General features: G+C 40.3%; 1 protein-coding gene across 4 annotated transcripts in view; it reads right to left on the bottom strand.

Annotated features, from left to right (window-relative positions):
- Positions 1-14,817: 14,817 nt before the first annotated feature.
- Positions 14,818-15,808, bottom strand: part of LOC106571839 (OTU domain-containing protein 5-A) — a 94,656-nt gene continuing 93,665 nt past the window's right edge. For 2 of the 4 annotated variants that reach the window (XM_014145307.2, XM_014145310.2), the window contains exon 9: positions 14,822-15,446. In XM_014145307.2, coding sequence (XP_014000782.1) covers positions 15,325-15,446 — 122 coding nt within the window. In that variant the 3' untranslated portion in view covers positions 14,822-15,324. Of the gene's footprint in view, positions 15,447-15,808 lie in introns of all 4 variants that reach the window. The other 2 variants (XM_014145311.2, XM_014145309.2) reach the window with 2 other exon arrangements.

Here is a 15,808-nt window from a genome sequence, read left to right as displayed (position 1 = left end):
AACACCTGCCTTCAACTGAGAGTCCCAACCCCAATTAACCAAACATAGAAACAGACACACTAGACTCAACATAGAATACATGAAAACCAAACAGTGCCCAAAAACCCCAGAATACTTAAATCAAATGCCCCTTCAACAAACACACCACCCCGAACCACATAAAACGAATACCCTCTGCCACGTCCTGACCAAACTACAATACCAATTAACCTTATACTGGCCAGGACGTGACAACAACACAAGATTCAAGACTTCGTGCTTTTCAGCTAAAATGATTATATAGAATTCTTGCCATCAACAAAATGTTGAATATTTGGGGCATAAAATCATCGAAGCTCTGCAGATTTTGTTGTGAGGATACAGAATCAATAGACTATTTATTAGCCTGTTTCTGGTCTCAGGTTCAGGAATGGCTGAAAATGCATAGCATTGATCTAAAATTTACCCTAGAAATAGTACTGTTAGGAGATCTGGAGAGACCGAGACAGTCAGTTACTAATATACACTGCTCAAAAAAATAAAGGGAACACTTAAACAACACAATGTAACTCCAAGTCAATCACACTTCTGTGAAATCAAACTGTCCACTTAGGAAGCAACACTGATTGACAATAAATTTCACATGCTGTTGTGCAAATGGAATAGACAACAGGTGGAAATTATAGGCAATAAGCAAGACACCCCCAATAAAGGAGTGGTTCAGCAGGTGGTGACCACAGACCACGTCTCAGTTCCTATGCTTCCTGGCTGATGTTTTGGTCACTTTTGAATGCTGGCGGTGCTTTCACTCTAGTGGTAGCATGAGACGGAGTCTACAACCCACACAAGTGGCTCAGGTAGTGCAGCTCATACAGGATGGCACATCAATGCGAGCTGTGGCAAGACGGTTTGCTGTGTCTGTCACCGTAGTGTCCAGAGCATGGAGGCGCTACCAGGAGACAGGCCAGTACATCAGGAGACGTGGAGGAGGCCATAGGAGGGCAGCAACCCAGCAGCAGGACCACTACCTCCGCCTTTGTGCAAGGAGGAGCAGGAGGAGCACTGCCAGAGCCCTGCAAAATGACCTCCAGCAGGCCACAAATGTGCATGTGTCTGCTCAAACGGTCAGAAACAGACTCCATGAGGGTGGTATGAGGGCCCGACGTCCACAGGTGGGGGTTGTGCTTACAGCCCAACACCGTGCAGGACGTTTGGCATTTGCCAGAGAATACCAAGATTGGCAAATTCGCCACTGGCGCCCTGTGCTCTTCACAGATGAAAGCAGGTTCACACTGAGCACGTGACAGACTTGACAGAGTCTGGAGATGCCGTGGAGAACGTTCTGCTGCCTGCAACATCCTCCAGCATGACCGATTTGGCGGTGGGTCAGTCATGGTGTGGGGTGGCATTTCTTTGGGGGGCCGCACAGCCCTCCATGTGCTCGCCAGAGGTAGCCTGACTGCCATTAGGTACCGAGATGAGATCCTCAGACCCCTTGTGAGACCATATGCTGGTGCGGTTGGCCCTGGGTTCCTCCTAATGCAAGACAATGCTAGACCTCATGTGGCTGGAGTGTGTCAGCAGTTCCTGCAAGAGGAAGGCATTGATCCTATGGACTGGCCCGCCTGTTCCCCAGACCTGAATCCAATTCAGCACATCTGGGACATCATGTCTCGCTCCATCCACCAACGCCACGTTGCACCACAGACTGTCCAGGAGTTGGCGGATGCTTTAGTCCAGGTCTGGGAGGAGATCCCTCAGGAGACCATCCGCCACCTCATCAGGAGCATGCCCAGGCGTTGTAGGGAGGTCATACAGGCACGTGGAGGCCACACACACTACTGAGCCTCATTTTGACTTGTTTTAAGGACATTACATCAAAGTTGGATCAGCCTGTAGTGTGGTTTTCCACTTTAATTTTGAGTGTGACTCCAAATCCAGACCTCCATGGGTTGATAAATTGGATTTCCATTGATTATTTTTGTGTGATTTTGTTGTCAGCACATTCAACTATGTAAAGAAAAAAGTATTTAATAAGATTATTTCTTTCATTCAGATCTAGGATGTGTTGTTTAAGTGTTCCCTTTATTTTTTTGAGCAGTATACTAATACTCTTAGTAAAAGTATTTACCTTCAACATGCAATCTGTAGATTCTATTCGATTACATCGATTGAAATTGTACGTTAAACATCATAGCATAGTTGAAAGACATGTGTTGCGTAGAAACACGAAGTGGGTGGCCAGCAGAGATAGATGGGATGGGCTGAGGGAAGCTAAGGGTTGGTATGTGGAATTGGAGACAAGTGAGAGTGGAGTTGCTGTGTGTGAGAGAGAATGATTGTCAAAAGATAAAGGGAAAAAAAGTCTAAATAAAACATAATACAAGTACATTTGAATGACACTAAGAGGCAGTGTTTTTACAACTAATTCCGGTTTTCCTGAGGCTGATGCCGTGCAGGTGTTTGTACACATGCATATACACACACTCTCATTCAAATAAACACATACAAGAACACACACATACATGTAATAGTGCCAGACATGCACGCAAACATATAAAGTAGGCATTGCTGTTATGATTTCAGTTGTCCTTGATGTCCTTTGTTTTAGATTTATTTATTTGTATTTATTTTTTTGCAATGTTGTTTGGTGTTTTCTTCTGTCTTTTCCTTTTTTCTCTTTAGTTCATTCTCTTGGTTGTTGGTGCATTGGGGGTTCTTTGGGGTGGGGAATGGAATTCATTGTATTTTTTGTTTTATTTTTCTTCCAGGGGGGACTGTGGGAGGGGTCTCAAATGGTTGAGGGACAGCTATTGGGGAACTGTGGGGGATCTTGGAGGGTTCGGGTTTTACAAGATTGTGATCATGAAAAAGGAAACTATGACATTTTATATCACTACCATGCACACGCACCCTCACACATAAGGATGGCTCTGTTGCGGAAAGGCTGATACATGTTTGATAGTGTCTTCATGCTGTATTGTTTGTCCTTCATGTTCTAATACTTTAATGTTACCCCTTCCTTGTGTTTTTTGTAATAAATAATTATAAAAAAAATACATTCAAAAAATAATAATTGGTCAAAGTAATAATTTATCATCATACTTGTTATGGATAGGGGCAGTATTTTCACGACCGGATAAAAAACATACCCGATTTAATCTGGTTATTACTCCTGCCCAGAAACTAGAATATGCATATAATTAGTAGCTTTGGATAGAAAACACTCCAAAGTTTCTAAAACTGTTTGAATGGTGTCTGTGAGTATAACAGAACTCAAATGGCAGGCCAAAACCTGAGAAGATTCTGTACAGGAAGTACCATGTCTGACCATTTCTTGGCCTTCTTTGTCATCTCTATCCAAAACAAAGGATCTCTGCTGTAACGTGACACTTTCTAAGGCTCCCATAGGCTCTCAGAAGGCGCCAGAACGTTGAATGATGACGCTGCAGGTACTGGCTGAAAAACAGTAGCGCATTTGGTAAGTGGTCGATCTGAGAACAATGAGACGGGCGCGCGCATGCACGTGAAGAGTCCATTTTACTTTTTCAGTCTTTGAACGAAAACAACGACTCCCGGTCGGAATATTATCGCTATTTTACGAGAAAAATCGCATAAAATTTGATTTTAAACAGCGTTTGACATGCTTCGAAGTACGGTAATGGAATATTTAGAAATTTTTGTCACGATACGCATCCGCGCGTCACCCTTCGTTACCCTTCGTATAGTGTCTTGAACACACAAACAAAACGCCGCTATTTGGATATAACTATGGATTATTTGGAACCAAACCAACATTTGTTGTTGAAGTAGAAGTCCTGGGAGTGCATTCTGACGAAGAACAGCAAAGGTAATCCAATTTTTCTTATAGTAAATCTGAGTTTGGTGAGTACCAAACTTGGTGGGTGTCAAATTAGCTAGCCCGTGATGGCGAGCTATCTACTCAGAATATTGCAAAATGTGCTTTCACCGAAAAGCTATTTTAAAATCGGACATAGAGATTGCATAAAGGAGTTCTGTATCTATAATTCTTAAAATAATTGTTATGCTTTTTGTGAACGTTTATCATGAGTAATTTAGTAAATTCACCGGAAGTGTTCGGTGGGAATGCTAGTTCTGAACGTCACATGCTAATGTAAAAGAGGTTTTTATAAAAACATGCATGTATTGTATAACATAATGTCCTAGGAGTGTCATTGATGAAGATCATCAAGGTGGTAGTTTGGGTTTTGTGACATTATAAGTTGAATAGCTTGAAAATGGGTGTCTGATTATTTCTGGCTGGGTACTCTGCTGACATAATCTAATGTTTTGCTTTTGTTGTAAAGCCTTTTTGAAATCGGACAGTGTGGTTAGATAAAGGAGAGTCTTGTCTTTAAAATGGTGTAAAATAGTCATATGTTAAAAAAATTGAAGTTTTCGGATTTTTGAGGAGTTTGTATTTCGCGCCACGCCTTATCATTGGAGTGGTGTTCCGCTAGCGGAACGTCTAGATGTAAGAGGTTAACTTGTTATGGATAGGGGGCAGTTTTTTCACGGCCGGATAAAAAACGTACCCGATTTAATCTGATTATTACCCCTGCCCAGAAACTAGAATATGCATATAATTATTAGCTTTGGATAGACAACACTCCAAAGTTTCTAAAACTGTTTGAATGGTGTCTGTGAGTATAACAGAACTCTTTTGGCAGGCCAAAACCTGAGAAGATTCCAAACAGGAAGCGCCCTCTCTGACTATTTCTTGGCCTTCTTGATCATCTCTATCCAAAACAGGGGATCTCTGCTGTAACGTGACATTTTCTAACACTCCCATAGGCTCTCAGAAGGCGCCAGAACGTTGAATGATGACTTTGCAGCCCATGGCTGAAAAACAGTAGCGCTTTTGGATAGTGGTCGATCTGAGAACAATGAGACTGGGGGCGCGTGCACGAGACGACTCCATGTTTTTATTTTTTCGTCTTTGAACGAAAACAGGGTTTCGCGGTCTGAATATTATCGCTTTTTACGAGAAAAATCGCATCAAAATTGATTTTAAACAGCGTTTGACATGCTTCGAAGTACGGTAATGGAATATTTTGAATTTCTTTGTCACGAAACGCGCCGGGCACATCACCCTTCTTTACCCTTCGGATAGTGTCTTGAACGCATGAACAAAACGGCGCTATTTGGATATAACTATGGATTATTTTGAACCAAACCAACATTTGTTATTGAAGTAGAAGTCCTGGGAGTGCATTCTGACGAAGAACAGCAAAGGTAATCCAATTTTTCTTATAGTAAATCTGAGTTTGGTGAGTATCAAACTTGGTGGGTGTCAAAATAGCTAGCCCGTGATGGCGAGCTATCTACTCAGAATATTGTAAAATGTGCTTTCACTGAAAAGCTATTTTAAAATTGGACACCGCGATTGCATAAAGGAGTTCTGTATCTATAATTCTTAAAATAATTGTTATGTTTTTTGTGAATGTTTATCGTGAGTAATTTAGTAAATTCACCGGAAGTGTTCGGTGGGAATGCTAGTTCTGAACGTCACATGCTAATGTAAAAAGCTGGTTTTTGATATAAATATGAACTTGATTGAACAAAACATGCATGTATTGTATAACATAATGTCCTAGGAGTGTCATCTGATGAAGATCATCAAAGGTTAGTGCTGACGACGAAGACAGCCGTTACAGTATGTGACCAATATAATATTTGATTTGATTTATACTGGATGTTAATATAAATGTACATTCTGTCAATGTTGATGTGTGGTAAAGTGAAGGTTTTTAGCTTTGAGTGATAGGACCAATTTGAGTCACTGAGCAATGTCATTCTAAATTTTGGTTGGATAATTAATTGGGTTTTTGATTATGATTTGAAACTGAAGGATTTTTAAAACTGAAGGATTGATTTGAGTTTTGTCTGTTAATAATAACTATATGAGTGAAGCAATGAATGTATTATGGATTGATTGTTTTGATTTCTGTTATGAACTAAAGATGTTGACACTATTCTCAGCATGCCCTGGTGAATGGAGAGGGTGAACTCTGATCCGGAGAGTGAAACTGATCTTAATCTATTTGATCTATAGGCATTGCCTTATAAATAGTGGAATCGTGATGTTTGTCTTGGGTCATGTTCATTAGGCACCAACGGAATACATTTCAGTTAAACCAGGAGTCACTACCTGGATTTGTCCAACAAGATATGCTAATATTAATTTCTGGGATGGAAATAGTCATTTCCACCATGCTGATTCATTGGTGTGTGATAGATAACTAAAGTTTATTTTATTAAACTCCATTGTTGCATGCACTGCACTATGCATTACATATGTGCTTTTCACTGTCTATGAAGATATAGCTTTGAATCTCATAAACTGTATGCATCTTCTGTTTTTCTTCATGGGTTCGTGCAGGTGACTGTATATCATGACCTCCCCAGAGAAAATGCTAGAATGCTTAGAATATGTGTTGGAGGTTTAAATGGCAGACAGTGCTAAGTTTCTTGGGAGGAGGCTGAGCCAGTGCTATAGCAGCCGGTCACGTGACAGGAACCCATGCAATGAGTTATTGCTTTTATGTTTCTTGTTTTATGAAGAATGTATGCATTTTTTACCTATGAGTTAATGTTCTTAAATCTTGTAATTTCCATTTAAATTGAGAGGATTCTCAAAATGGGGGATTATGGTGGAAAAGTGCAAGATTATGTTATAATTCTGTTATTGCATCAAATGGTTGTTTTATGCAACATAATAAGGGTTGTTAGAACGCTCATCTGTGTGTGTTCTACTGAGGATGGGCCTCTGGGAGATAACACTGACAGGAGATTTATGCTGTATTTTGGGTGATAAAACTGAAAGAGACAGCATTCCAGAGCATGAGTTAATGTTTCTGTTCTATATGGACAATGAATGATAACTGTTGACACAGCAGATACTGTCTGCTGTGAATTATAAATATCTTTCATACAAATCTTAACCTTGTGACCCATTCTATACATCTGTTGTTCGTCATGTAGGTTGAAAGGGGTGTATCTTGCCTATAAAATACCTTTGTATTTTTGTCTCGGGGCTCTCAACGAATCATCTGAGCGTGATTCGCTGACCAGCCATCATTATTGTAGAGCACTCAATCGATTCACTTTATATGTGTGTGTTGTATTGACTGTCTCCCTTATTAATAAGTGATTAAATGTTTAGTTTAAGTATAACTGTATAAATCACGTACTGATCTTAAATTACTGTTAAATGCCAATAAAACCAATTGTATGGTGTTCTCTAGGTCTTGTAGTGTTGACCATGAAGGCTTGCGTATTTGCAATCCAAATGGAGCCCAAATTAAGCAAGTTTCTCACTATAAGTACTTGGGTATCTGGATTGATGGCAAGTTGTCTTTTGAAACACATTGAAAACTTGACAAAGAAGCTGAGATCTATGATTGTTTTTTTATATATATAAATAAATCCTGCCTCAGATTTGAAATAGAAGATTGTTCAAACAATGCTTCTCCCTGTAATAGACATTATTTATATGCACGCGGCAGCAGCAGTTTTGAAATAATTGGACTCAGTATTTCATTCAGCAATACGTTTTATCACTAGGGATGGATTTAAGACTCATCACTGTATTCTTTACAAACATGTAAGATGGACCTCTCTGTCTGTTAGCCTCTCTAGGGTATGTGGGACAAAATCGTCCCACCTACTCAACAGCCAGGGAATCCCGTGGCGCGATATTCAAATACCTTAGAAATGCTATTACTTCAATTTCTCAAACATATGACTATTTTACACCATTTTAAAGACAAGACTCTCGTTAATCTAACCACACTGTCCGATTTCAAAAAGGCTTTACAACGAAAGCAAAACATTAGATTATGTCAGCAGAGTACCCAGCCAGAAATAATCAGACACCCATTTTTCAAGCTAGCATATAATGTCACAAAAACCAAAACCACAGCTAAATGCAGCACTAACCTTTGATGATCTTCATCAGATGACACTCCTAGGACATTATGTTATACAATACATGCATGTTTTGTTAAATCAAGTTAATATTTATATCAAAAACCAGCTTTTTACATTAGCATGTGACGTTCAGAACTAGCATACCCACCGCAAACCTCTGGTGAATTTACTAAATTACTCACGATAAACATTCACAAAAAACATAACAATTATTTTAAGAATTATAGATACAGAACTCCTTTATGCAATTGCGGTGTCCGATTTTAAAATAGCTTTTCGGCAAAAGCACATTTTGCAATATTCTGAGTAGATAGCTCGCCATCACGGGCTAGCTATTTTGACACCCACCCAGTTTGGCACTCACCAAACTCAGATTTACTATAAGAAAAATTGGATTAAATTTGCTGTTCTTCGTCAGAATGCACTCCCAGGACTTCTACTTCAACCACAAATGTTGTTTTGGTTCAAAATAATCCATAGTTATGTTCAAATATCCTCTGTTTAGTTCTTGCGTTCAAGACACTATCCGAAGGGTGACGAAGTGTGACGCGCGGACGCGTATCGTGACAAAAAAATTCTAAATATTCCATTACCGTACTTCGAAGCATGTCAAACGCTGTTTAAAATCAATTTTTATGCGATTTTTCTTGTAAAAAAGCGATAATATTCCGACCGGGAAACCCTGTTTTTGTTCAAAGACTCAAAGTTGAAAATGGCCTCTTTACGTGCACGCGCACGCCCGTCTCATTGTTCTCAGATTGACCACTTACCAAATGCGCTACTGTTTTTCAGCCATGGGCTGCAAAGTCATCGTTCAACATTCTGGTGCCATCTGAGAGCCTATGGGAGCCGTAGGAAGTGTCACGTTACAGTAGAGATCCTCAGTTTTCAATAAAGAGAGTGTAGAAGGCCAAGAAATGGTCAGAGAGGGCACTTCCTGTACAGAATCTTCTCAGGTTTTTGCCTGCCATATGAGTTCTGTTATACTCACAGACACCATTCAAACAGTTTTGGAAACTTTAGGGTGTTTTCTATCAAAATCAAACAATTATATGCATATTCTAATTTCTGGGCAGTAGTAATAACCAGATTAAATCAGGTCCGTTTTTTTATCAGGATCTGAAAATACTGCCCCCTACACTAGAGAGGTTAACGTGCGTCAAGAGGTTAAACAGCTTTCAAAATTACAGAAAATGATGTCATGGCTTTAGAAGCTTCTGATAGGCTAATTGACATAATTTGAGTCAATTGGAGGTGTACCTGTGGATATATTTCAAGGCCTACCTTCAAACTCAGTGCCTCTTTGCATAACATCATGGGAAAATCAAAAGAAATCAGCCAAGACCTCAGAAAAAAAATGTTGACCTCCACAAGTCTGATTCATCCTTGGGAGCAATTTCCAAATGCCTGAAGGTACCATATTCATCTGTACAAACAATAGTACGCAAGTATAAACACCATGGGACTGTTATACCGCTCAGGAAGGAGACGTGTTCTGTCTCCTAGAGATGAACATACTTTGGTGCGAAAAGTGCAAATCAATCCCAGAACGACAGCAAAGGTCCTTGTGAAGATGCTGGTGGAAACAGGCACAAAAGCATCTATATCCACAGTAAAACGAGTCCTATATCGACATAACCTGAAAGGCTGCTCAGCAAGGAAGTGGCCACTGCGCCAAAACTGCCATAAAAAAAGCCAGACTACGGTTTGCAACTGCACATGGGGACAAAGATCGTAATTTTTGAAAAATGTCCTCTGGTCTGGTGAAACAAAAATAGAACTGTTTGGCCATAATGACCATCGTTATGTTTCGAGGAAAAAGGGGGAGGCTTGCAAGCCGAAGAACACCATCCCAACCGTGAAGCACAGGGGTGGCAGCATCATGTTGTGTGGGTGCTTTGCTGCAGGAAGGACTGGTGCACTTCACAAAATAGATGGTATCATGAGGTAGGAAAATGATGTGGGTATATTGAAGCAACATCTCAAGACATCAGTCAGGAAGCTTGGTTGCAAATGGGTCTCCCAAATGGACAATGACCCCAAGCATACTTACAACGTTGTGGCAAAATGGCTTAAGGACAACAAAGTCAAGGTATTGGAGTGGCCATCACAAAGCCGACCTCCATCCTATAGAAAATGTGTGAGCAGAACTGAAAAAGAGTGTGCGAGCAAGGCCTACAAACCTGACTCAGTTACACCAGCTCTGTCAGGAGGAATGGGCCAAAATTCACCCAAATTATTGTGGGAAGCTTGTGGAAGGCTACACGAAACGTTTGATCCAAGTTAAACAATTTATAGGTAATGCTACCAAATACAAATTGAGTGTATGTAAACTTCTGACCCACTGGGAATGTGATGAAAGAAATAAAAGCTGAAATAAATCACTCTCTTCTATTATTCTGACATTTCAAATTCTTAAAAAAAAGTGGTGATCCTAACTGACCTAAGACAGAGAATCTTTACTAGGGTTAATGTCAGGAATTGTTTAAAACTGAGTTTAAATGTATTTGGCTAAGGTGTATGTAAACTTCCGACTTCAACTGTATGTAAGAATACTGTTCATTGAGTAGAGCTCAGCCTTCAACACCATAGTACCCCCCAAACTCATCATTAAGCTCGGGGCACTGGGTCTGAACCCCGCCCTGTGCAACTGGGTCCTGGACTTCCTGATGGGAAAATAGCCTATCCCTCAACATCAACAAAACGAAGGGACCGTGGACTTCAGGAGACAGCAGAGGGAGCACACCCCCATCCACAAAGGGACCGCAGTGGAGAAGGTGAAAAGCTTCAAGTTCCTGGGCGTACACAATATTGACAATCTGAAATGTTTGACCCACACATACTGTGTGGTGAAGGCGCAACAATGCCTCTTCAACCTCAGGAGGCTGAAGAAATTCGGCTTGGTTCATAAGACCCTCACAAACTTTTAGATGCACCATTGAGAGCATCCTGTCGGGCTGTATCACTGCCTGGTACGGCAACTGCACCGCCCGCAACCGCAGGGCTCTCCAGAGGGTGGTGCGGTCTGCCCAACGCATCACCGATGGCACACTGCTTGCCCTCCAGGACACGTGCAGCACCCGTTGTCACAGGAAGGCCAAAAAGATCATCAAGGACATCAACCACCCGAGCCAAGGCCTGTTCAGCCCGCTATCATCTAAAAGGCGAGGTCAGTACAGGTGCATCAAAGCTGGGACCGAGAGACTGAAAAACAGCTTCTATCTCAAGGTCATCACTAGCCGGCCTCCACCGAGCACCCTGTCCTGAACTTAGTCACTGTCAGTAGCTACCACCTGGACTCAACCCTGCACTTTAGAGGCTGCTGCCTTATATACGTACACATGGAACACTGGTCACCTTAAATGTTTACATACGGTTTTATTCATTTCATATGATGTATTCTAGTCAATGCCACTCTGAAATTGCTCATCCTAATGTTTATTTATTTCTTAATTCCATTCTTTTACTTTGAGATTTGTGTGTATTGTTGTGAATTGTTAGATACGACTGCACTGATGGAGCTAGGAACACAAGCATTTCTCAACACCCGCAATAACAGCTAAATATCTGTACGTTACCAATGAAAATATATTTGATTTTGAGTAAAAGACCATCCCCACAAGTGAAGTAAACAGTGAATAGTAGTTGCTGGTGGGTGGAAATAACAGAAAGAGCAAAAAACTCCTCACTTAACAAGTGCAATGGAATTACCATTTATCTATTAATCAAATCAAGTATTCAGGTAAAACGCAATAAAACATTTAGAACTGTGTATCCATCTGAGTGGGTGCAGAAGAGTACACACCATGAAATGATGTACAGTTACAGCAAAAATAAACAAAAGTGCTGTTTTTCAGAAAGATTTGCTCTTTTATTCCAAGAAAAAAAGTATTTCCATCCCAAACAATAAAATAGACATATTAAATCAATCAGTAAGAAGATAAGACTTTTTTTTGTTTTATATGATGATATTGGTTGTGTTCAATTAAACATGCACCTTGAAGGGACATTTAAAAAAAAAAAAAAAAAGTCAGCTTCATCTCCAACACCAGCCCATTATCAAATCAAATCAAATGTATTTATATAGCCCTTCTTACATCAGCTGATATCTCAAAGTGCTGCACAGAAACCCAGCCTAAAACCCCAAACAGCAAGCAATGCAGGTGTAGAAGCACGGTGGCTAGGTAGAACTCCCTAGAAAGGCCAAAACCTAGGAAGAAACCTAGAGAGGAACCAGGCTCTGAGGGGTGGCCAGTCCTCTTCTGGCTGTGCCGGGTGGAGATTATAACAGCACATGGCCAAGATGTTCAAATGTTCATAAATGACCAGCATGGTCAAATAATAATATTCACAGTTGTCGAGGGTGTAACAAGTCAGCATCTCAAGAGTAAATGTCAGTTGGCTTTTCATAGCCGATCATTGAGAGTATCTCTACCGCTCCTGCTGTCAACATAAACTACTGGTCAAAAGTTTTAGAACAGCTACTCATTCAAAGGTTGTTCTTTATTTTGGCTATTTTCTACATTGTAGAGTAATAGTAATGACATCAAAACTATGAAATAACACATATGGAATCATGTAGAAACCAAAAAAGTGTTAAATCAAAATATATCTTATATTTGAGATTCTTCAAATAGCCACCTTTTGCCTTGATGACAGCTTAGCACACTCTTGACATTCTCTCAACCAGCTTCATGAGGTAGTCACCTGGAATGCATCTCAATTAACAGGTGTGCATTTTTAAAAGTTAATTTGTGGAATTTCTTTCCTTCTTAATGTGTTTGAGCCAATCAGTATACAGAAGACAGCCCTATTTGGTAAAAGACCAAGTCCATATTATTTCAAGAACAGCTCAAATAAGCAAAGAGAAACGACAGTCCATCATAACTTTAACACATGAAGGTCAGTCAATATGGAACATTTCAAGAACTTTTAAAGTTTCTTCAAGCGCAGTCACAAAAACCACCAAATGCTATGCTGAAACTGGCTCTCATGAGGACCGCCACAGGAATGGAGTTAGCTCTGCTGCAGAGGATAAGTTGATTAGAGTTACCGGCTTCAGAAATTGCAGCCCAAATAAATGATTCACAGAGTTCAAGTAACAGACACATCTCAACATCAACTGTTCAGAGGAGACCGTGTGAATCAGGACTTCATGGTTGAATTGCTGCAAAGAAACCACTACTAAGGGACACCAATAAGAAGAGACTTGCTTGGTCCAAGAAACACGAGCAATGGACATTACACCGGTGGAAATTTGTCCTTTGGTCTGGAGTCCAAATTTGAGAGTTTTGGTTCCAACCGCCGTGTCTTTGTGAGACGTGGTGTGGGTGAACGGATGATCTCCGCATATGTATTTCCCACCGCGGTGTTATGGTGCTTTGCTGGTGACACTGTCAGTGATATATTTAGAATTCAAAGCACACTTAACCGGCACGGCTACCACAGCATTCTGCAGCAATACGCCATCCCATCTGGTTTGGGCTTAGTGGGACTATCATTTGTTTTTCAACAGGACAATGACCCAACACACCTCCCGGCTTTGTAAGGTCTATTTTACCAAGAAATAGAATGATTGAGTGCTACATCAGATGACCTGGCCTCCAAAATCCCCCAACCTCAACCAAATTGAGATGATTTGGTATGAGTCGGACTGCAGAGTGAAGGAAAAGCAGCCAACAAGTGCTCAGCATATGTGGGAACTCCTTCAAGACTGTTGGAAAAGCATTCCAGTTGAAGCTGGTTGAGAGAATGCCAAGTGTGTGCAAAGCTGTCATCAAGTCAAAGGGTGGCTATTTGAAGAATCTCAAATATAAAATATATTTTGATTTGTTTAACACTTCTTTGCTTAGTACATGATTCCATGTGTTATTTCAGAGTTTTGATGTCTTCACTGTTATTCTACAATGTAGAAAATTGTAAAAATGAAGAAAAACCCTTGAATGAGTAGGTGTTCTAAAACTTTTGACCGGTAGTGTACATGAAAATAGCGCGTTTCTACGTTCAGTAGTCAAAAAGATAGAGGAAGTTACAGCTGAAGTTGGAAGTTTACACACACCTTTGCCAAGTACATTTAAATTCCGTTTTTCACAATTGCTGACATTTAATCCTAGTAAGAATTCCCTGTTTTAGGTCAGTTAAGATCACCAGTTTATTTTAAGAATGTGAAATGTCAGAATAATAGTAGAGAGAATGATTTATTTCAGCTTTTATTTATTTCATCACATTCCCAGTGGGTCAGAAGTTTACATGCACTCATAGTATTTGGTAGCATTGCCTTTAAATTGTTTAACTTGGGTCAAACGTTTTGGGTAGCCTTCCACAAGCTTCCCACAATAAGCTGGATGAATTATGTCCCATTCCTGGTGTAACTGAGTCAGGTTTGTAGGCCTCCTTGCTCGCACACTCTTTTTCAGTTCTGCCCACACATTTTCTATAGGATTTAGGTCAGGGCTTTGTGATGGCCACCCCAATACCTTGACTTTTGTCCTTAGGCCATTTTGCCACAACTTTTGAAATGTGCTTGGGGTCATTATCCATTTGGAAGACCCATTTGCGACCAAGCTTTAACTTCCTGACTGATGTCTTGAGATGTTGCTTCAATATATCCACATCATTTTCCTACCTCATGATGCCATCTATTTTGTGAAGTGCACCGGTCCCTCCTGCAGCAAAGCACCCCCACAACATGATGTTTGAAGGTAGGCTTTGAAATACATCCACAGATACACCTCCAATTGACTCAAATGATGTCAAATAGCCTAGCAAAAGCTTCTAAAGCCATGACATAATTTTCTGTAATTTTTAAAGCTGTTTAAAGGCACAGTCATTTCTTACCCACTGGAATTGTGATCTGTAAACAATTGTTGGAAAAATTACTTGTGTCATGCACAAAGTGCATTTCCTAACCGACTTGCCAAAACTATAGTTTGTTAACAAGAAATTTGTAGAGTGGTTGAAAAACTAGTTTTAATGACTCCAACCTAAGTGTATGTAAACTTCCGACTCCAACTGTAAGTGTTTCCAATGACATCAACCAAATAGTAGGCAATGCCTACACATAATTGGTTAAAATCACATGATGTCCATCAATTATGTAATTGGAAACATGCCATTTTCACATATGTTAATGTTGGGGTGGTACTGGAGATGAATATGAAGTTTTAAAAAATTTGGAATTTCCCTTTAATAAGTCCAATGATGGTGTCAATGGTATTAGAAAGGAAGGGGTGGTCTTATTATGCTGGATCTTTATTGGTTGGTGTGGACAGGTAGAGATGGAGGGATAGGGAGAACAGAAGAGTGGATGGTTGCATGATGACATTTGGATTTTTCTCTGTTCTGTCCCCTTCCTTTCAGGGGGAGTTGCTTGTGTGTGCTTGATCCCCTTTATCAACCGCTGTCCGGAGAAGGTTCTCTATGCATAGAATTCTTCTTCATGCTGTCGAGGTACTCTTGTTGTGAAACAGCCAAGACTGAGGCCAGAATCTCATCATCCTCCCAGTCTGTTAAACCTACAACATAAAGAGAGAAACAAATACATTCAAAGGCAACACCTAGAATTGTAGTTATTTTAAATCGTAAGGGGTACTGAAATTAATAGTTTGTAACATATCTTTAGTTGCTGGTTTCATTCTGCACATTGGAGTGACAGTGGATAACAAAGGTTTTGTTTGGTTTTGGGATGATAAAGCGTGTTCCCAAGTAAAAATGTGGTGGCTATGCACCCAATCACAACCCAGCAATTTGAGAGAGGTAATTTCAGGTTAGGTGCATCTGCTCTCAGCTATGCCACTGTATCACACCCTGGAATAAAGTTTCTACAACTATATGTTTATTATTTGCTTTCCGATACAGTGTAGGTAAGCAATCAAAC

The sequence above is a fragment of the Salmo salar genome, chromosome ssa15 (genome assembly GCF_905237065.1).
Source record: "Salmo salar chromosome ssa15, Ssal_v3.1, whole genome shotgun sequence".
Lineage (NCBI taxonomy): Eukaryota > Metazoa > Chordata > Actinopteri > Salmoniformes > Salmonidae > Salmo > Salmo salar.
This window is presented reverse-complemented; position numbering and strand designations above follow the sequence as displayed.